This window comes from Scyliorhinus torazame, chromosome 13, assembly GCF_047496885.1.
Source record: "Scyliorhinus torazame isolate Kashiwa2021f chromosome 13, sScyTor2.1, whole genome shotgun sequence".
NCBI classification, from domain to species: Eukaryota; Metazoa; Chordata; class Chondrichthyes; order Carcharhiniformes; family Scyliorhinidae; genus Scyliorhinus; species Scyliorhinus torazame.
This window is the reverse complement of record NC_092719.1, coordinates 213,049,974-213,071,693: the sequence shown is the minus strand read 5'-3', so window position 1 is coordinate 213,071,693 and position 21,720 is coordinate 213,049,974. Positions and strand designations below refer to the sequence as shown.

At 48.9% G+C, this 21,720-nt stretch overlaps 1 protein-coding gene across 2 annotated transcripts in view; it reads left to right on the top strand.

Moving 5' to 3' along the window:
- Positions 1 to 21,720, top strand: part of LOC140388602 (plexin-A1-like) — a 626,216-nt gene that overhangs the window by 501,723 nt on the left and 102,773 nt on the right. For both annotated transcript variants that reach the window (XM_072473037.1, XM_072473038.1), the window contains exons 17-19: positions 11,431 to 11,524; positions 13,223 to 13,462; positions 15,413 to 15,556. In XM_072473037.1, the coding sequence (XP_072329138.1) occupies positions 11,431 to 11,524; positions 13,223 to 13,462; positions 15,413 to 15,556 (478 nt within the window). The remainder of the gene's footprint in view (positions 1 to 11,430; positions 11,525 to 13,222; positions 13,463 to 15,412; positions 15,557 to 21,720) is intronic.

Genomic DNA, 21,720 nt, shown 5'->3' with positions numbered 1-21,720 from the left:
GAGCCCGGATCGAACCTGGGACCTCGGCGCCATGAGGCTGCAGTGCTAACCACTGTGCCACCGTACTGCCCTGGCAACTGAGAATTTTTTTATGGTCACAACCACCACTTCATCATCTCTGTCTCCACTCAGTGGGTCAATTCTTTTCTCAAGTTAGTCAAAGTTGTGTACGGCAATGAAAGGAGAGCTAATTGAGAGATATAAGATGAGAAAAGGTATTGACAAAGTAGACATAGAGCAGATGCTTCCTCTTGTGGGGAAATCTAGACCGAGAGATCATAGTTTTGGGATAAGGGTCAGCAGGTTTAAAACAGATGAGGAGAAATTACTTCTCACAGATTCCTCAATCTGTGGAATTCACTCCCCCAGAGTGTGGCGGATGCCGGGATATTGAGTAAATTTAAGGAGGAGATAGGCAGATTTTTAATTAGTAACGGGGTGAAGGGTTACGGAGAACGGGCATGAAAGTGGAGTTGAGCCCGGGAGGAGATCGGCCATGATTGTGTTGGCGGAGCGCGCTCGAGGGGCTGAACTGCCGACTCCTGCTCCGAGCGTTCGATGTTAATTTTGCCAGTTCTCCTCGATGCCACACTCTGTCAAAGGCTACCTTGATGTCAAAGTACTCTTGCTTCAAATTGCGCAGAGCCACGTTGTACTGTCGGCTAAGTTACTACATGAGAGCCCTGGAAACTGTTGTCGAACTTAGCCAGACTTGGTCTAGGAAGAGGAAATTAAAGCTCCCCGTGGCTTTGTTAGCCTTCAGTTAGATAATGGTTACTCTGCACTTCAACCCTACCTCCGCACCTTGGCTCTGTCACCCGTGATGTCCTTGCTGAACAAAAATCTAACACTCTCGGCTATGAAATTTCAATTGATGCCAACCTCAATAGCTCTTTTGGGGAGAGGATTCTACCATCCTGTGCGATTGTCTTTCGCAACGGACATTGAGCGACGAGCTGACTCCCGGCGTAGGAACGCCGGGAAACATTCCTCTGCGAGTTAATTTCTTCTTCACACATTCATCAATGAATTGAAGGATTCTGGGTCAAGCAGGCCTAATCACCAAATGAGAACTGGCTCCATTTGGCTGTGAAATCCGGGGTGAAATTCTCTGGAATCGGTGCGATGTCCGCTGACTGGCGCCCAAAACGGCACCAACCAGACGGGCATCGTGCCGCCCCAAAGGCGCGGAATGCTCCGCATCTTTGAGGGCCGAGCCCCAACATTGAGGGGCTAGGCCAGCGGCGGAGGAATTTCCGCCCCACTGCTGGCGGAAACGGCCTTTGTTGCCCCACCAGCTGGCGCGGAAATGACATCTCCGGGCGGCATATGCGCGGGAGCGTCAGCGGCCGCTGACAGTTTCCCACGCATGCATAGTGGAGGGAGTCTCTTCTGCCTCCGCCATGGTGGAGACCGTGGCGGAGGCGGAAGGGAAAGAGTGCCCTCACGGCACAGGCCCGCCCGCGGATCGGTGGGCCCCGATCGCAGGCCAGGCCACCATGGGGGCACCCCCCGGGGCCAGATCGCCCGCGCCCCCCCAGGACCACGGAGCCCGCCCACGCCGCCTTGTCCCGCCGTTCAAAAGGTGGTTTAATCCACGCCGGCGGGACAGGCAATTTATCGGCGGGACTTCGGCCCATCCGGGCCGGAGAATCCAGCGGGGGGGCCCGCCAACCGGTGCGGCCCGATTCCCGCCCCCGCCGAATATCCGGTGCTGGAGACTTCGGCAACCGGCGGGGGCGGGGTTCACGCCAGCCCCCGGCGATTCTCCGACCCGGCGGGGGGTCGGAGAATGACGCCCCTGGGATCTCTTTAACTCACACCAAGGATACTGGAAGTCTGGATGAGTCTCCCCCCCCGAAGGGAACGTGGATGCTGCGGAACAGATGATATTTTCAAAACTTGAGATTGGGTGATTTTGATTGGTTAAGGGTGTTGAGGAGTGTTGAGGTATTGATCAGCTGTGAGCTAATTGGATGGTGGAACACGCTCAGGGAGCTGTTTGGTCTCCTCCTGCTCCGGAGTACCACTACGGAGGGGGATGATTTGGTCAGTTTGTTGGGCGGCGGCAGTGGGCCTCGGGTTACCCCTGCTCCACGGGGCAGGCCCCTTGGGTGATACTCCCGCACTGTGCTGGGTTCCCGTCCAATCCCTGGCAGAATCCTGGTCTTCAGACGCTGTCGGTGGAATTGGGGAATTATTCAAGAGTCAATGGTTCCCTCTGAGAAATCCTTCACAGAGGAACAGAGTAAATGTCGGCTTTTGTTAACTGCCCTTCACAGATTGGCGTCGTGCATTATTAATTTGTTTTGCTTATTTCCAGCTGACGAGGATAGATTGTGCCCTTTTAAAGCTTAAATGTCCCATTTTTTGAAAAGCCTGATTGAGGTTCTGGCTGCCACCTCTCTTTTCAAACTCTTGGATCTTGCAGCACATAAAAGGAGGCCATTTTCCCAAACTTGGCCAATGGCGCTCTTCTTGAGAGCCATCCAAATTAGCCCCCCCCCCCCACCCCCCACAGCATGTTTTATATAGTTCCTGTTCAAAACTAAAGATCATGGGCGGGTTCTGGGGCGAGATTCCCCGACCCCCCGCCGGGTCGGAGAATCGCCGGGGGCTGACGTGAATCCCGCCCCCACCGGTTGCCGAAGTCTCTGGCACCGGATATTCGGCGGGGGCGGGAATCGCGCCCCGCCGGTTGGCGGGCCCCCCCGCTCGATTCTCCTGCCCGGATGGGCCGAAGTCCCGCCGCTAAAATGCCTGCCCCGCCGGCGTAAATTAAACCACCTCTCTTACCGGCGGGACAAGGCGGCGCGGGCAGGCTCCAGGGTCCTGGGGGGGGCGCGGGGCGATCTGACCCCGGGGGGTGCCCCCACGGTGGCCTGGCCCACGATCAGGGCCCACCGATCCGCGGGCGGGCCTGTGCCGTGGGGGCACTCTTTCCCTTCCGCCTCCGCCACGGTCTCCACCATGGCGGAAGCGGAAGAGACCCCCTCCACTGCGCATGCGCGGGGATGCCGTCAGCGGCCGCTGACGCTCCCGCGCATGCGCCGCCCGGAGATGTCATTTCCGCGCCAGCTGGCGGGGCACCAAATGCCTTTTCCGCCAGCTGGCGGGGCGGAAATTCGTCCGGCGCCGACCTAGCCCCTCAATGTTGGGGCTCGGCCCCCAACGATGCGGAGCATTCCGCACCTTTGGGGCGGCGTGATGCCCGTCTGATTTGCGCCGTTTTGGGCGCCAGTCGGCGGACATCGCGCCGTTTCCGGAAAATTTCGCCCCTGATCCCCGACATCGATTTCGTAATCAGCGATCGGGCGGAGAAACCCCTTTGACGCCAAAATCGTGGTCGGCGCCTGTTTGCCGCAGGTTTTGTATGCTTCATCCCCCCCCTCCGAAACGGCGTCATTGCGGCGCGCACCGCGTGCCATTGGGATGGACTCAGTACGTCACTTGAAGGCCCTCCCTCAAAGCTCCACCCCCGATGTGCTGAGTTCCCGACGGTGCAGTTTACTCGCGGTCTCTGCTGTGCGGGAACCCAGTGTGGCGGCTGTGGTCTGCTGGCCGGGGGTGGGGGGGGGCTTCCATGAGGGCTGGGGGGACTGGTGGGAGTGGCCAGGGGGTGGCCAGGGTGGCACTATCTGGCAGGTCGGGTCCGCACATGGCCGCCTCCATGTTTTACGACACGACAGCTGCTGATCATCGCCGTGCACGTGCGCGGCCCTGGACCCGGCCGTCCACAGGCCGTTTGTTTCGTGGAAGCCGGGAGTTTTACGGTCGCAGCATCGGTGAGGGGGGCGGCACTGATTTTTCCCAAACTCCACAGATCCTCGGCACTTCGCCTCAGAATCGGAGAATCTGGCCCCGTATATCCGACAGCCAGACCCCAATTATTGAGGCGTTTCAAGAGAACTTTCTTCACCCAGAGGACCTTTAGAAAGTGGAACTCTCTGCCACAGGCTTTGATTGCAATGAACAGCGTAGCTGCATTCGCGGAGAAGCTAGATAAACAAATTGTGGGAGAAAGGAATAAAAATGTATTCTGATGGGATTAGATGAAGAGGCTCATGTGCAACATAAACACCAGCATGGACGAGGTGGACCGAATAGTCAGTCACCGTGCTGTCGAGTCTATGTAAAAATTCAATTTAATTCCTCATGGGGAAGGAGCAAACAAACAAAATGGCCCCAGTTCTGCTTCAGTTGACATTTTCCACTCTGCTTTGTCAGTTGGGTGTCTGACATTAAGAGACCTCGAACTGAATAACTGAGCAATCTGCACAGTTGGAGTTTCTGTTTCTGCTTATAAGGCGGATTCTCCCCTTCACACACCCTCTAGTAACCCAAAGCCAAGGAGCTTGTTTTGCAAGTAGGCAGGTACCCAGTGTTTTTGAAAACTCACCACTATTCTTAGAAGTCCCCCTATACCAAAAAGGGCCGACATTCTAAATGGTGATCAGGGATTCTCACTCCCCGACTCCGATGCAAGCTTCAGTGGGTGCTATTCAGGTCAATCTATGTTTTCAAGTTATCCCCCGGTATAACCCATACCTTCACCGAAGATTTCATCTACTTACCACTTAGTAGCATCGATCCTGGGTCCCGCATTGCTAAGTAAGTAAAGTAGACTTTGGAATAACCACTATTTCAGGTTAAATGAAGTTATTTTATTATTATATTTTTTCTTTTAAAAGCTGCAAATACTTTCTTTACAGAGAGGAAAAAGATCTTGCTACTGGATCCTTCTGGTTGGTTGAAGGGACCTTCAGGCCCACCTTGCCAATCAATCTTTTAAAAATCTGGTCTTCTTTAGATGTATTCACTGATGAGCTCGGTTGCTGTGTCCTATCTTTCCCATGTACCGAGCTGTGAGAGCTGGCTCTGCTGGCTATCTCTGAGCTGACTCTGCCTACTCTTTAAATTCTAGTCTTCCTTAGATGTATTAGCTGTTTTAGCTCGGCTGCTTTGCACTGTCTCTTTCCCATGACCGAGCTGACTGTAATCTGACTCCAGCTGCTTGTTCCTTCTCTGCTTCTCCCTGAGTTCTGGTTCTGGTAGTTCCTGCTCTGGTCTCGAGGTTTATATTCTCTTTCTAACAGTTATTAAGTTTTTATGATGTTATTGTAAAGTAACATTTTTCACTTTGATTATAAACAGTATCTTTGATCTAAACTTTCTAATCCAACTAAGTATACATTTTCACATGACTTCATCTCATTGATCTGATTACATTGTTTCCTTTGTGATGCTTTGGTTTCAATAGAGGTGTGAATTTTAATTCCTGTCATTTCTATAGTTTTATTTTCCAATTGTGCCCTCAGCTCATAATTCTGACTTTGATTTTGGCTTTGAATTATGTTTCTCGTAGACTGATAGTCTCCAGTTTTCTTTAATTTACCTGGTATTAGCTAAATTTCACACCTAGAATCATCACCAAATTCAACTGAACCTCATCCATTCTTTTCCAGATCCTTACTAAGATAGTTACTTTCAATGAAGGTGTGAGCCCATGTTTTTGACTTCATTCAAAATCCTGTTTGTCTTGTTGGCTAAGCCTGCTTGACCAAGGATATCTGCATTTTACAATCCTTCCCTGACAGCTGCTGTTAACCCTTTGTGGGATCTTTCCCTGTATCCTCTCATGTTTCTCTCAGACCAGATATTGCCAGACTTCCATGTTTCAAATGACACATCTTTCCATATTATCAATTACACCAGGCCATGAGGATTCCCTCACCCCCATCCCTGTTGCAGCCCATTCCCTAGGTGATAGTCGTTAATCAATCTTTCACTTTATTTACTCATGGGATGTGGGTGGCGCTAACCAAATGCACATTCATTGCCCAGAGTTGCCTGTGAGAAGGTACAAAGAATGTACAGAGTAGACATGTCCCGTCCAAAGGTAAGAGTGGTGCTACCAAATCTAGCCCCCCCTCCGCCCCCCCCCCCCACCCCCCACCCTGGTTGCACAGAGGAATACAGGGGAAGATCAAACAGAAAAAGAAAATGTATGATAGGCAAAAAAAACTATGCACTGCAGATCGATTAGACGAGTATAGGAAGTGTGGGGACAAAATCAAAAAGGAAATAAAGAAACCAAAGAGAGAGCGTGAATAAAGATCAGCGAGTAAAGTTAAAGAAAATCCAAAGCTGTCTCAGCAATATATTAATGGTAAAAGGTTAGTTAAGAAAAAAGTGGGAACTATCAGAGTTGAAGAATGGAACTTGGTGTAGATGCAGAGGCTGTGGGGGGGTATAAAATGAATATTTTGTCTCTGTATTTACAAAGGAAATGGATGATGCAGAGTTAGAAGTCCAGGAGTAACACTGTGCGATACTGGATGGGATAATCATAAAGAGGAGGAAGTACTCAAAAGGATTGAAATCCTTGATAGTTGATAAGTCGCCAGGGCCAGATGGATTGTTTCCGAGGCGACTGAAGTAGGTCAGGGTGGAGATAGCAGATGCTCTGAGGATAATTTTCCAATCCTCACTAAACACAGGGGAAGTACTGGTGGACTGGAGAAATGCAGACGTGGTACCATTGTTTAAAACGGGGTTGAAGGAAGTGCCGAACAATTGTAGGCCAGTTAGTCTTATGGCAGTAATAGGCAAATCAGTAGAATCAATCCTGAGAGATAGGATTAACTGTCACATAGAAAGGCATAGACTAGTCAGGGTGGCACGGTAGCACAGTGGTTAGCACTGTTGCTTCACAGCGCCAGGAACCCAGGTTCGATTCCTGGCTTGGGTCACTGTCTGTGCGGAATCTGCACATTCTCCCCGTGTCTGCGTGGGTTTCCTCCGGGTGCTCCGGTTACCTCCCACAAGTCCCGAAAGACGTGCTTGTTAGGTGAATTGGACATTCTGAATTCTCCGTCGTGTATCCGAACAGGCGCTGGAATGTGGTGACGAGGGGATTTTCACAGTAACTTCATTGCAGTGTTAATGTAAGCCTACTTGCGACATTAATAAAGATTATTATTATGATGATCGTCAGCATTGATTTGTTAAAGGAAGGTCTTGCCTCACAACTGTGATGTTTTTGTTTTGAGGAAATGGCAAGAAGAGTTGATGAAGGTAGTGCAGTGGATGTGGTGTACATGGATTTTAGCAAGGCATTTGACAAAGCCTCACATAGCAGATTGATCAAGAAAGTGAAAGCCCATGGGGTACAGGGCAATGTGGCAAACTGGATAAAAAGTTTGCTTAGTAACAGGAAACAAAGGGTAATGGTGGGTGGCTGCCCTTGCAATTGGAAAGTTGTTTCAAGTGGTGTTCCACAGGGCTCGGTGTTGGGATCCTTACTGTTTGTGTTAAATATTAACGGTTTGGACATGAATGTGGGGAGCACGATTGGGAAATTTGCAGATGGCACAAAGATTGGCCGAGTGGAGGACAGTGTAGAGGATAGCTATAATCTCCAAAATGATACAGATGGGTTGGTGAAGTAGCCGATAAAGTGGCAGATGGAATTTAACACAGTGAAATATGAGCTCATGGGCTAGAAAAGTGTGGCTATGAGGAGAGATTGGATAGGTTGGGGCTATTTTCCTTGGAACAGAGAAGGCTGGGATCGAGGTTTACAGAATTATGAGGGAAAGAGATAGGTGGACAGGATAAAATTGTTTCCCTTGGCGGAGAATTCTAGAACCAGGGGACTGTCATGTGAGAGTACCTTTAAGAAATGGGTGTTTAAGAAATGTTCCTTTAAGAAATGGAGCTGCTCATGTTACTGGATTGATGTCAGACTGTGGGTGGAGCTGAGCTCTACTTCTGCTTTTTAGTTTCAGTTTGAGAAAAAGCTTGGGTGTGTCTGTGTTTTTTCAGTGAGCTGCATCTGAAGAGACAAAGCAGCTGTACTGCTGTTCTCTGCCATCCAAAGACTATCTATGGATCATTTGGTGAACCCAGAATTGTAAACGGTCTCAGTATTGAATGTAAACCTAATGTGCTCCTGTTTGAAGGTTTATTAAGTCTTTTGGATGCTAAAAGGACAGCTTACAGGGTGACTTAGTGTTGTAGTATTTGGGGTCATATTTGAATTAATGGTTGCTTAGATGTTCACTGTTTGTTTTAAAAAAGGTTAATAGAATAAACATTGTTTTGCTTTAAAAATACTTTTCCTTTTCTGCTGTACCACACCTGCAGAGTGGGCCGTGTGCTCCCCATACCACATTAAAAGTTGTGGGTCAGGTGAGCTCCGTGATACGCTTTGGGGTTCTCTAAACCCTGGCCCATAAGAGGACACACATCCAAGATAAGTGGCAGAAGGTGCAGAGGGGACATGAGGAGGAACATTTTTACGCAGCGGGTAGGGGGAGTCTGGAATTCGCTGCCCGAGTTGGTGGTGGAGGCCGAGAAGCTACTATTTTAAAAGGAACCTGGATCTGCATCTTTAGTGTTGGAAGCTACAGGGGTATGGACCAGGTGCAGGAAGGAGGGATTAGAAAGAGCACATGGCTGCCTTCCGTCTGGCATGAACAAGGCCTCCTTCTGTGCTGTAACTTTCTTATGATTCTAAGGTTGAGGTGAACTAATTTCTTGAACTGCTGGAGTCCGTGAAGCGATTTTCAAACGTTCATTCTTTCATTGAATGTTGGCTCTGCCAGCATTCATTGCCCACCCCCCACTTGCCCTTGAGAAGGTGATGGTGAGCTGCCTTCTTGGACGGCTGCAGTCCGTGTGGTGTAGGTACACTCACAATGCAGTTAGGGAGAGAGTTCCAGGATTTTGACCCAGTGACAGTGAGGGAAATTACGATGCATTTCGAAGTCTGGCTTGTGTCTGTGACTTGCAAAAAGCAGTCCCCGCTAAAGAAAATTAATGCTGTTGCGATGGTGGATATTGGGCTTATGGTGCCTCAGAGTAAGAACATACTGTGTTTATTGAACTGTATTTTCCCAGCGATAGTCGACACAAGCCTAGATGGTGGTATATTTGCTATCTGAGGATGTCCAAGCTGGAAGTGACTCCATAGAATCCCGACAGTGCAGAAAGAGGCCCTGCGGCCCTCCAAAAGATACCCTATCTATGCCAACTCCCCCACCCTATCCTCATAACCCTGCACATTGATCATGGCCAATCCACCTAACCTGCACATCTTTGGACTGTGGGAGGAAACCGGAGCACCCGGAGGAAACCCACGCAGACACGGGGAGAACGTGCAATTCTATGTGAGAGTACCTTTAAGAAATGGGTGTTTATTACTGCAGTGATGTCAGAGAGTGGGTGGAGCTGGGCTGTCAGCTTTTTACTTTCGCTTTAGGCTTTTTGCTGCAGGGTGGGTTTGGTTTCATTTTAGTTTAGGAGAAGCTGCAATCGCAGCAGGATGTGTGTGGATCTCTGCAAGCTTAGGAATGTCCATTTGGGATTTTCAACGTGGTAACTGTTCTCAATAGTGAATTTAAACCTGAGGTGCTTCTGTTGAAAGGTTTTTTTTAAAGCCTTATGGATGTTAAAAGGAAAGCTTAAATGATTACTTAGTGTTGTATTCTTTGGGGGTTGTATTTGAATTGATGGTTGCTAAGATGTTCACTGTATGTTTTAAAAAGGTGAACTTGAGTCCATAGAAAAAACATTGTTTTGCTTTAAAAAATACTTTTCCATTTCTGCTGTCCCACACCTGTAGAGTGGGCCGTGTGCTCCCCGTACCACAATCTATTAAAAGTTGTGGGTCAGGTGAACTCCATGATACACTTTGGGTTCTCTAAACCCTGGCCCATAACAGCAAGCTCTACACAGACTGTCACCCAAGACCGGAATCGAACTTGGTTCCTTGGCGCTGTGAGGCAGCAGTGCGAACCGCTGTGCCGCTCGATGTCCTCTGTGGGCCACGTCATGACTGACTGATGGACCCCATGTGGGAGCGATATGGATGTCCACAGGATAGGCTGTTATTGTCGGCACCCTTAGTGCTTGGGGGAGTTTGAAATGAAATGAAAATCGATATTGTCACAAGTAGGCTTCAAATGAAGTTACTGTGAAACGCCCCTAGTCGTCACATTCCGGCGCCTGTTCGGGGAGGCTGGTACGGGAATTGAACCGTGCTGCTGGCCTGCCTTGGTCTGCTTTAAAAACCAGCGATTTAGCCCAGTGTGCTAAACCAGCAGCTGCTGCTCCTCTGGGCCCCACAGGATGTTGTGAATCTGGCGGTAATGGCCCTGTAAGCGGGCTGAAGCAAATCCCCGTGCTTGCCTCCACATGAGGAGCCACTTAGCGAATACCCGAGCACCAGGTAGATTACTCCTACAGAGAGCCAGAATAGACACGGTGAGCCAAAGGGCCCCTTCCCCAGCTGGAACGCTTCTGTGGGACTGTCCGAGCGCGAGCAACATCAATACAAGGAGACACTCAGAAAGAGCCTGACAAATCTTTAGCATTGGAAACAACCTCTCTTGGGAAAAGACGGGAAAGTCTTCCGTTACCGAAGATTGCCGTTGTTCCTTCCAGATAAAAATGAAATGCAGAAAACTCGGGAAAAGGGACAATGGAAAGGGAATTCTTGGCTGAGTCAATTGTTCGCAGATTTAACATAATCGACGTAAGAACCAGAGGCAACATAAGCAAAAAATGATTATTTAGCGATTGGCTGTCAGCTGGAATGCGCAGTCTGAAAGGGAACTGAGCATAGAATTTACAGTGCAGAAGGAGGCCATTTGGCCCATCGAGTCTGCACCGGCTCTTGGAAAGAGCACCCTACTCAAGCTCAACACCTCCACCCTATCCCCATAACCCAGTAACCCCACTCAACCAACACTAAGGGCAATTTTGGACACTAAGGGCAATTTAGCATGGCCAATCCACCTAACCTGCACATCTTTGGACTGTGGGAGGAAACCGGAGCCCATGGAGGAAACCCACGCACACACGGGAAGCAGATTCACTAATAACTTCAAAAAATTAATGGAATGGACACTCGACGGGGATAACATTTGTGGAGCAATGGGAAAAAGGGGTGGGCAATGGGATTCTATGAGTTGCTGATTCTGAGTGCAGGCATCTCCTGTGCCTATTGATAGTCAGAGGTTGTCAGCAGTTGTTGTTCCTCCTACAGGGTCGGTTGGGTGTGGGAACTGGCAGCGTCTGGGTGCACCAAAGTGGGTACTGTCCTATCCCTGCCCCCTCACGAGCCAGACCTTTTCCAGACCGTGGGAGCAGAAACTTAGCGCCATAGAGTTTTACAGAACAGAAAGAGGCCATTTGGCCCATCATGTCGGCGCCGGCCAACAAGCACCTATTTATTCCCATCCCATTTTTCAGCACTTGGTGGGAATGTCTAGCATCGCAGCAGAAATCCTGCAAGCTACGTGGGTAGGAGGGGGATGAAGACTTCCAAGCGTGGGAATGGTGAATAAAATTCCACCCAATGAGCTATTAGCCCTGTCTTATTCTCTCTCTGTTTTCCTGCCTGCTCCGATTGATGCACCCAAGTGGGGGGACGCCAGTCATCGTTACAGGGACCAACCTCGCCACCATACAGGAGCCAAGGATTCGAGCGAAATATGGCAGTGCGCAGTCAACGAACGTGAGTACACAAATTTGATTTTAATAACACAATTCCTGAGCCTTAAGATGCAGATGGCAGGTTTAATGAATGCGGATTTAACGGAGATTGGGCTTAACGAATGGTGGGCTTATCGGAGAGCAGGCTTAACGGAGAGCAGGCTTAACGGAGAGCGGGCTTAACGGAGAGCAGGCTTAACGGAGAGCAGGCTTAATGAATAGCGGGCTTAACGAATAGCGGGTTTAACGGAGAGCAGGCTTAACAGAGAGCAGGCTTAATGGATGGTGGTCTTAACAAATGGCGGGCTTAACGAATGGCGGCCTTAATGGATGGCAGGATTAACGGATGACGGGATTAACGGTTGACGGGCTTAACAGAGAGTGGGATTAATGGATGGTGGGCTGAACGAATAGCGGGCTTAACAAAGAGCAGGCTTAACGGAGAGCGGGCTTAACGAATGGCGGGCGGGCTTAACGGAGAGCAGGTTTAACGGAGAGCAGGCTTAACGAAGAGCAGCCTTAACGAAGAGCGGGCTTAATGAAGAGCGGGCTTAACGAATGGCGGGCTTAACGCAGAGCAGGCTTAATGGAGTGCGGGCTTAACGAATAGCGGGCTTAACGAATGGCGGGCTTGAATAGCGGGCTTAACGAATGGCGGGCTTGAATAGCGGGCTTAACGAATGGCGGGCTTAACGGATAGCGGGCTTAACGAATGGCGGGCTTAATGGATGGCGGGCTTAACGGATGGCGGGATTAACAGAGAGTGGGATTAATGGATGGCGGGCTTAACGAATAGCGGGCTTAACGAAGAGCAGGGTTAACGGAGAGTGGGCTTAACGGATGAATGTGAGGAGCGTGGGACATTTTTTACATCAACCAATCTGGATTTTACTTGAATAAAATGCTGAAATGAATCAGCCAGTCAGGCAGCACCTGTGGGGAGAGAAACAAGCGTTAGCGGGCTGGATTTTATTAGGTGTTTTTTACCCACATGACACAGATGGCAGCTGGGAGCTCTCCCCCCCAGTCCAAATAGCTGACAGCCAAACTGCTAGATAGTATTTGGCGGGGGCGCTAATTGTATAAAATCGAGGCTTCTGACCCCACCTTTCAACTTTTACAACACGATAAAGGCACCAATCCATCAGGAGGGATTGTGTTGAACACGGTGTGAGTTGATTTAATGAGACTCGGTACATGGGAACATTTGTAGAAAGACAACGGCGGCGGAGCTGTGCGCCGTGTTCTGCTCACAGGCCAAAGTGAGACTGAGACTGGATGGCAATGGCGTACCTCTCTTCCAGCGATGGCATGCTGCTACCCCTTAAAGACATATTACAACATAACTACCTCTTTGTCAATGTTTTTGGTCGCCGGCCCTCATCTTGCTCTTTGCCCGTACAAAAAGGCGATGAAGCTGGGGGTTAATTGAAAATATCAAAACTTGAGTGTGACGGATCTCTGTTAGCAAGGATAGGATGAGGTGGAGACTAAGGCAGGTAAATGGAGTTAAAACACAAATCAACTGTGATCTAACTGAATGGTGGAACACACTACAGGCTGAATGAGCTCTTGCTGTGTAGCCCCTTGATGTTTCTTTCTGTGAGTCGGTGTGAAATGGTGTTTGACAATGCTGCCTCGTGGCACTTGGCGTGTCAAGGTGGTGTGTAATTGCACATTGTTGTTAACTAGCATGTGATAGACTTTGTGCTTCCCCTAGGAATGCAAGGTGATAAATGACACGACCATGGTTTGCAAGGCCCCGTCCATCACAAATAACGGACGCAGCTCCTTGGAAAGTCCAGTTCAGCCAGACGAGATTGGCTTCGTCATGGATAATGTCCGGTCAGTGCTCGTCGTCAATGGAACAGGATTCACTTATTACCCAGACCCAATCTTTGAGCTGTTCAGCCCTTCTGGGTCTGTCGAGCTGAAACCCAGCTCCCCCGTTATACTGAAGGTGAGAATTGTGTAAAGCTGGGGCCGATCCCCCCCCCCTCACCCCCTTGGAGTCAATGCCCCCCTCCCTGTTACACTTAGGGAAAAGACCAAGTGATGGCGTAGCTGAGAGAGGCAGTGCAACGTGTGAATTTTGCAGCCGTGGTCTGTCAAATATCCACAACTTCATCAAGTGTCAAAGTGACGTTCCATTTGTTCTACCTTCCACTATTTTATTTTAGTTTCCTTGCGTTTAAGCTACTTCCCCCCCCCCCTTAACTTAACAATTACACACAGGGTTTAGGATAAACATGGATTGCGAAGTTTATGCTAATCCACAATGGCCTCATTAATGCAAAGCCCCTCTTCAGCACATAACGTGACTTGAGGTCAAATACATGCACTCCACTCTGAACCCAAGTTAATGTGTGTGGATTTCTCCTCTGAATTCTCCCAGATGGTGATCACTTGAAAGTTTCCAAACTCCACTCCCAACAACACTCTTTAAACTCTTCTTTGCCTTAGCGGGTTGCATTCCGAAATCCAGTGCAGGTTTTACAAATGACTTTTTTTACCCAAGCTTCCTCCCCACTTTTAACAGTGACTCCAGTCCAAGATTTTATACCACCACCATTTGGGCATCTTAACTGTTTATACACAAACTCCGAGATCAAGCCACCGATTTTCATAGTTATTTCACCTCACGTTTCCATGTAAAATCTCACAAACCACTTCAGATATCTTTCTGATGTCTCAGCTGCCTTCTCAGCTCGGTCTGTCTTTACTGAACAGTGCTCTGTTCTAGTACCTTTAACCTCAGATGTCTTGGAAACTTCTCTTCATTGCTCTAGTTTCCTTAACTAGCTGCTCTTCGATCTCTCCACTTGTTTTCTGAACCATTGCTCCGGGGTATGGCTTTTCTTCTTGCAAAGTTGAGTGAGATGTTCCCCCCCTAGCCTTCTAAAGCAACATCTTCTAGCAGAACTGTGAGAACTGCCTTCTCTTTCATTATCTTCAACTGCTCACAAATTCAGCTGTAACTAAGAATAAAGGAAAGCTTTTACCTCTGGAAAGTGGCCTCCTGTTGCTAAGCAAGAACCATATGCTTATGGCTTTTATTTATTCTTCACGCCATAGCCCTCTCTAAGCAGAATAGAAACATAGTTCGAACTTAACCAACCCCCACACATACAAACGCCTTTGTCCAGCATGTATCTAACTATAGGTTTTATCCTTCCAGGCACAGAAACATTAAATTAAACCCACTTAAAACTATACCTTATTTCTAATGTTTACAAATACAAATATAAATCCCTTTAAACTACCATTATTTTCCTAACAACATGTGTGTAAGTTTTACTGTATGGTGTGTGTGTCTGCACAAGTGTGTGTCTGTGTGTGCAGGTGGCTGTGTATGTGTGTGTCTGTACGCAAGTCTATGTGTGTGTAGGACTGTCTCCATGTTTGTGCATGTGTGTCACCCTCCCCTTTGCCCACCCACTCTCCTGCCCTTCCCTCCCCAAACCCGTCAGCCTCTCCCTTGCCCTGCCCCTCCCCAACCCTTCTCCCTACCCCTCACCATCTCTTCGCCATCCCCTTGACCTTGCCCACACATGGCTTGCCCCCTGGCGCTCGCCCATCCCCATCGCCTGTCCCTGCCCCCTCCCCCATCCCTCTTCCCCGTCCCCTTCCAATTGCTCTCCCATTTTCCTGTTCCTCTCCACCCCCACCACTCACCTCGTCCCCTTCACCGTTTCCCACATGATGTGATACCAGCATGCACTTGATGGGCCAAAAGGCCTCTTCTGCCACGATCATTTTACTATATCGATGGTGCATACACCTTTCTTGTCTGCAAAAATAACAGCGCAAAATGTCACCTTTTGCCCCATGGGAAAAACCTGTCCGTTTCTGTTAATGGCACGATCTATTCTCAGATGGAACCTTTATTAATGTTTGTTTCTACTTGTAGGGGAGGAACTTGATTCCCAACGCACCAGGCAACGTCAAGCTGAACTACACGGTGCTAATAGGGGACAATCCCTGTGTATTGACGGTCTCGGAGACCCAACTCCTGTGTGAACCACCGAACCTGACTGGCGAACATAAAGTTTGGGTGAGTGGGCAGGATCGACGCGCTGAATGCAGGGAGACTTTCTCATCAGGTCTTGCTCTGAGTGAATCGTTTCTGACTTTATTTTACCACCGGATGCAACGGGTGCGGAAAATGGCTCCTGGAATGAGGGACGATAGTTGAAGGGAGGAATTGGAGAAGCTGGGGGGGGGGCGGCGGTTCTCCCAGAGAAGAGAAGGCGGAGAGGAGATTTGACCGAGGTCTTCAAGATCATGTAAGGGCTGGGCAAGGTAGATCAGGAGAAACCGTTCCCGATTGAAGGTGTCTGGCAAAAGGAAGTGACTCCCCCAGCACAGGCAGGCGTATAGCATGTGACTGCTGCTAGGATTGTTGAATAAACCCTTCTGCGTGTAAGTCCCTTGTCGTCAGTCTATACAACCCAGCAGCTTTAACACTGCCTGGGAGTGTGATGGAGGCAGATTCAATCATGGCTTTCGATAGGGAATTGGATGAGTGCCTAGTGGAAAGATATTTGTGCGGGAATGGAATGGGTTGAATTGGTATGGATACAATGGCCAAATGGGCACCTTCTGTGTCGTAACCATTGCCTGCTTCTATGGATTTGCCAACCATGGCCTGGTTAGATCTGGTCTGGATACTCAAAAGTAAGACATGAAGGTGCCCATCATGATTGGCAGAGCTAGGTTGGCCAATTCCATGTTATGAGACACTCTTAATTAATCATTTTAAACTTCCCCATCACTGAAACCAAGCGTGCTTCACTCTAGTCTTGCACAGCAATCTTCTCGTGCCGCATCGAAAGCGTCTCCCAAACCCAAGACCCCGATCACCTCGAAAGGACGAGGTGGGCGGGGGAATAGGAACACCACCTCTTCGGTTACCCTCGCATTCCATCCCACACCAGCCCGATACCAACCTTCTCCAGGGATAGGCAGCAAATGCCAACCTTGCCAGCAATGCCCAGACCTCAAGGAATATCGGAACAAAAAAACATTGGCAAAATTGATGATCGCGCTAGGTGTTCGCAGTCGCAAAGTAAATGCAAATCTTACCCTCCCACTACTGCATTGCACCAAAATCCAGCTAACAATCCAGCTTTACTGGCTGAGAAAAGATGAATTTGTCTGGTTTACAATACCCTTGTAAGGATTGAATTTTAAAATGAGTCACAGGGAGTGACACCAAAACCCTTCTTTTACTTCAATCTTACGTATCCATTCTGGTGGCGTTCCCTTTTTAATTATGCCTCGCTTGCTTACATCAAGCCTGCGATATCTTGGACGGATTTAAAGGGATAAAAGCCCGCTATAAGCTTCACAGAAATCCGTCAGTGGGGATTTAAAATTACTTTGTGGCGCCTTCGCTGAGCATTGACACAAAGCTTTTGCCAGAACTGCCTTCTCTTTCAAAGCTCGTTTTCTTGTGAAAATGTTGATGGACGTTGTTGGAGGGGGCGGGGGGTGGTTGGGGGGGCGGGGGGGGGAGCATGGGGCAGGGTATTGAGGATACTGAGGAGAGAGTGTTCCTTCTATTCCAGTTGATCGCTCTCTCCTCTGGCTTCCGATGTTGCTGGTCTCCCTCCCACGGGTGCAGTTGCTCGTTTGTCGGGGGGAGGGGGCGTTGGCAGCATTTCAGGGCTGAGATAGGGGTCCGCGAAGGAGGTGGTTCAAGTGGCGGGGTGCCACCAAACACGGGCATCCCCAGAATGGCCCCAGCTGCATTCCAGACCCGCGGCAGTGACCCCTGCCCCTGCTGTCTGTGATATATCACCTTCAGCCCCCGATGACGAAATGGAATAAATTAAGAATGAAGGGACACTCCTAAAGGATTGGGACTGGGAATCATGGCGGGATGCTTCAAAACAGTTGGAGGGATTATTTTTGATCGTGGGAGGTAAAAGAAAAGGACCTTATCTGCTAATCCCGTACATTACAGGGCATAACATGGGAATGAATTTGTGACAAAATAATCAGACTTGGGTTTTGGATGGAATGGATGCAATGGGACAGATTACTTTACCTCCCTCTACATCCCAATGTTCTCTGGACAAGACTGGGTTTTAGTTGGGACGATGTGATTATACTTTTGGAGGAACAGTAACCATTTCTAACAGTAATTTCCTCACGCCTTTGGCAGATTGGAATTTTGAATTTAAGGCGGGATATTGGCACATTGGTAATATTGCTGGACTACTAATCCAGAGACCCAGGCTAATGGTCTGGGGTCATGGGTCAAATCCCACCATGGTAGCTGGTTGAATTTAAATTCAATTAATAAAATCTGGAATTACAAAGCTAGTCTCCGCAATGGAGACAGTGACATCGATTGTTGTTACAAAAACCATCATCAGTGACTCTGGATCTTAGTGGTAACTCTGGACATCACTGTGTTCATAGATCATAGAATTTACAGTGCAGAAGGAGGCCATTCGGCCTCTCCAGTCTGCACTGGCCCTTCAAAGCGCACCCTGCTTAAACCCACACCTCCACCCTATCCCCGTAACCCAGCAACCCCACCTAAAGTTTGGACACTACAGGGCAATTTACCGTGGCCAATCCACCTAACCCGCACATCTTTGGACTGTGGGAGGAAACCGGAGCACCCGGAGGAAACCCACGCACACACGGGGAGAACGTGCAGACTCCGCAGAGTGACCCAAGCCGGGAATCGAACCCTGGCCCCTGAAGCAACAGTGCTAACCACTGAGTTACCCTGCCGGCCATAATGTGTGGCTAGGCCAATAACGGACAGCATCAAAGGGCCCGTCCGTGTTGACCTTGACCTGCCCTCCGAAGTAGCCTCGCAAGCCACTGGGTGTAAGGGCAGTAAGGAAGGGGCAACAAATCCAGGCCTGGCCAGCGACACACACATATCCTATGAAACTCCCACTGTCCAAAGATGTGCAGATTAGGTGGATTGGCCATGCTAAATTGCCCTTGGGTGGTGTTACGGGGATAGGGTGGGGGTATTGGGTCGAGGTGGGGTGAGCTTTCAGAGGGCTGCTGCAGATTCGATGGACCGAATGGCCTCCTTCTGCACTGTAGAGATTCTATGATTCCATGTATATCTGGATTGGACTTGCAGATTTAACCAAGCAGCATTGCACGGCTCCAGAGAATCAATGGTATAGTTGCTCTCGGTGACAGAAGGAGCAGGAGTAGGCCATCTGGCCCCTCGAGCCTGCTCCGCCATTCAATGAGATCATGGCTGATCTTTTGTGGACTCAGCTCCACCTTCCGGCCCGAACACCATAACCCTTAATCCCTTTATTCTTCAAAAAACGATCTATCTTTATCTTAAAAACATTTAATGAAGGAGCCTCTACTGCTTCACTGGGCAAGGAATTCCATAGATTCACAACCCTTTGGGTGAAGAAGTTCCCCCTAAATCTACTTCTCCTTATTTTGAGGCTATGCCCCCTAGTTCTGCTTTCACCCGCCAGTGGAAACAACCTGCCCGCATCGATCCTATCTGTTCCCTTCATAATTTTATATGTTTCTATAAGATCCCCCTCATCCTTCTAAATTCCAACGAGTACAGTCCCAGTCTACTCAACCTCTCCTCGTAATCCAACCCCCTCAGCTCTGGGATTAACCTAGTGAATCTCCTCTGCCCACCCTCCAGCGCCAGTACGTCCTTTCTCAGGCAAGGAGACCAAAACTGAACACAATACTCCAGGTGTGGCCTCATTAACACCTTATACAATTGCAGCATAACCTCCCTAGTCTTAAACTCCATCCCTCTAGCAATGAAGGACAAAACCCAATTTGCCTTCTTAATCACCTGTAAACCAACTTTTTGCGACTCATGCTCTAGCACACCCAGGTCTCTCTGCACAGCGGCATGTTTTAGTATTTTATCATTTAAATAATAATCCCTCTTGCTGTTATTCCTACCAAAATGGATAACCTCACATTTGTCAACATTGTATTCCATCTGCCAGACCCTAGCCCATTCACTTAGCCTATCCAAATCCCTCTGCAGACCTCCGGTATCCTCTGCACTTTTTGCTTTACCACTCATCTTAGTGTCGTCTGCAAACTTGGACACATTGCACTTGGTCCCCAACTCCAAATCATCTATGTAAATTGTGAACAGTTGTGGGCCCAACACTGATCCCTGAGGGACACCACTAGCCAACCAGAGAAACACTAGTGACGTTACTCTTACTCGCATGGCTGCCTGGGGAATGCCGTCAGCTTCAATGCTTTTGCAATGAAGGGTATCCCAGCCTCACTATAACATCCTCCTTCCACAGCAGCAAACTTCAGCCTCACTGGGCCAGTCTCACAGAGAACGAGTGTGTTTTATGGGATACTTTGTGATTTCGTTTCGAGGAGAGCCTGAGCCTATTTCTCGTGGACTAAGGGTACTGGTGCACCAAACTGTCCCAAAGCGATGGTTAGATTGACAATATCGAAGCTGGAGGCTCTTAGTTTTGAGTGGAGGCGCTGATTTATTTGACTATTTCCAGCACAGCTGCCGATCACCATTTTGGAACAGGTTCAACAATTTAACTGTGCGCGCAATGAGACTACACATCTCTCTCCTTTATCCCTGTCACTGCTTTATTTCTCTTGTGTTCGCTTGTGCACAGTTTCTCTTTAGGATCCGGGAGATACACATCCACCCCACCCCCCTCTTCGCCAAGGAAAGGAACATTCGGAACACGCAGAGTGCATTCAGCCCTCATTTTACTAGATCCTGGCTGACCTGCACCTTGCTCTATTTACCTTCCTCAACGCTAGACGTTGACCCCTTCAAAAAAATCCACGACACTGACTCCTGAACGCTCCAATTGTCTCTGGCATCCGCAGAATTTTACGAGAGAGTGTTCCAAATTTCTAGTTTGTTCTTTTATTCCTTCTTGGGCTGTGGGTGTTGCTGGGAAGGTCATTTCAGAGGGCAGGTAAGGCTCGACCGCATTGCTGTGGGACACAAGGGGAGGCAGTGGCGTGGTGTTTTTAAAAAAATTCCTATTCATAGAATCATAGAATTTACAGTGCAGAAGGAGGCCATTCGGCCCATCGGGTCTGCACTGGCTCTTGGAAAGAGCACCCTACCCACACCTCCATCCTATCCCCATAACCCAGTAACCCCACCCAACACTAAGGGCAATTTTGGACACTAAGGGCAATTTACCATGGCCAATCCACCTGACCTGCACATCTTTGGACTGTGGGAGGAAACCGGAGCGCCCGGAGGAAACCCACGCAGACACGGGGCGAACGTGCAGACTCCGCACAGACAGCGACCCAAGCCGGGAATCGAACCTGGGACCCTGGAGCTGTGAAGCAATTGTGCTAACCACTATGCTACCATGCTGCCCTATATTCTCACTGGACTAGCAACCCAGAGACCCAGGGTAATGGTCTGGGGGCCTGGATTCGAATCCCACCATGGCAGATAGTGAAATTTGAATTCAGTAAAAATCTGGAATGAAAAGTCTAACCATTGTTGATTGTTGTAAAAAAAAAAAACCCCCACTAATGTCCTTTAAGGAAGGAAATCTGCTGCCCTTACCTGGTCTGGCCTACACGTGACTCCAGACCCACAGCAATGTGGCTGACCCCTGAATGGCCAAAGAACAATTAGGGATTGGCAATAAATACGGATCCAACCAGCGACCCCAACATCCTGTAAATTAATTTTTAAAAACAAGTAGGCCAGACCAGGTAAGGATGGAAAATTTCCTTTCCTAAAGAACATTAGTGAATCAGATGGGTTTTTACGATGACATTTGTCATTGTTTCCATTCAAATAATCAACCGATGCCCCCTTGAATGTCTCGATTGAGTCCCCGAGCCTACTTAAACTCAGTTGAGCGGCGCTCAGCATGACTGAAGAATCCATCATGTCAAGGACTGTCAACCAATTGCTTCTTTTTTTCACCAAGTGGAATAGTTTGCTGCCACTTACTGTGTCTTGAAGTGTTTCTCGACAGTTGTAAGTGAGTGAAGGATGAGACAGCGAGCCTGTAACTCAGTGGTGGAAGCTAGTGGAACAGTAAATAATCCAGCATGACGATACTTCAGCAGCAAGTAAGATGGCAGCTGATTCCAACCCTCTGTCCCAACTTGTCCTTCCGATTAACATGCCCAGTGAGATGGAAGAGAACATCCATTATCTCCTGATTAGGGAAGGCAAGAGTTCCTTGTCGTCAGGGTTAGGATGAGCGTGGATAG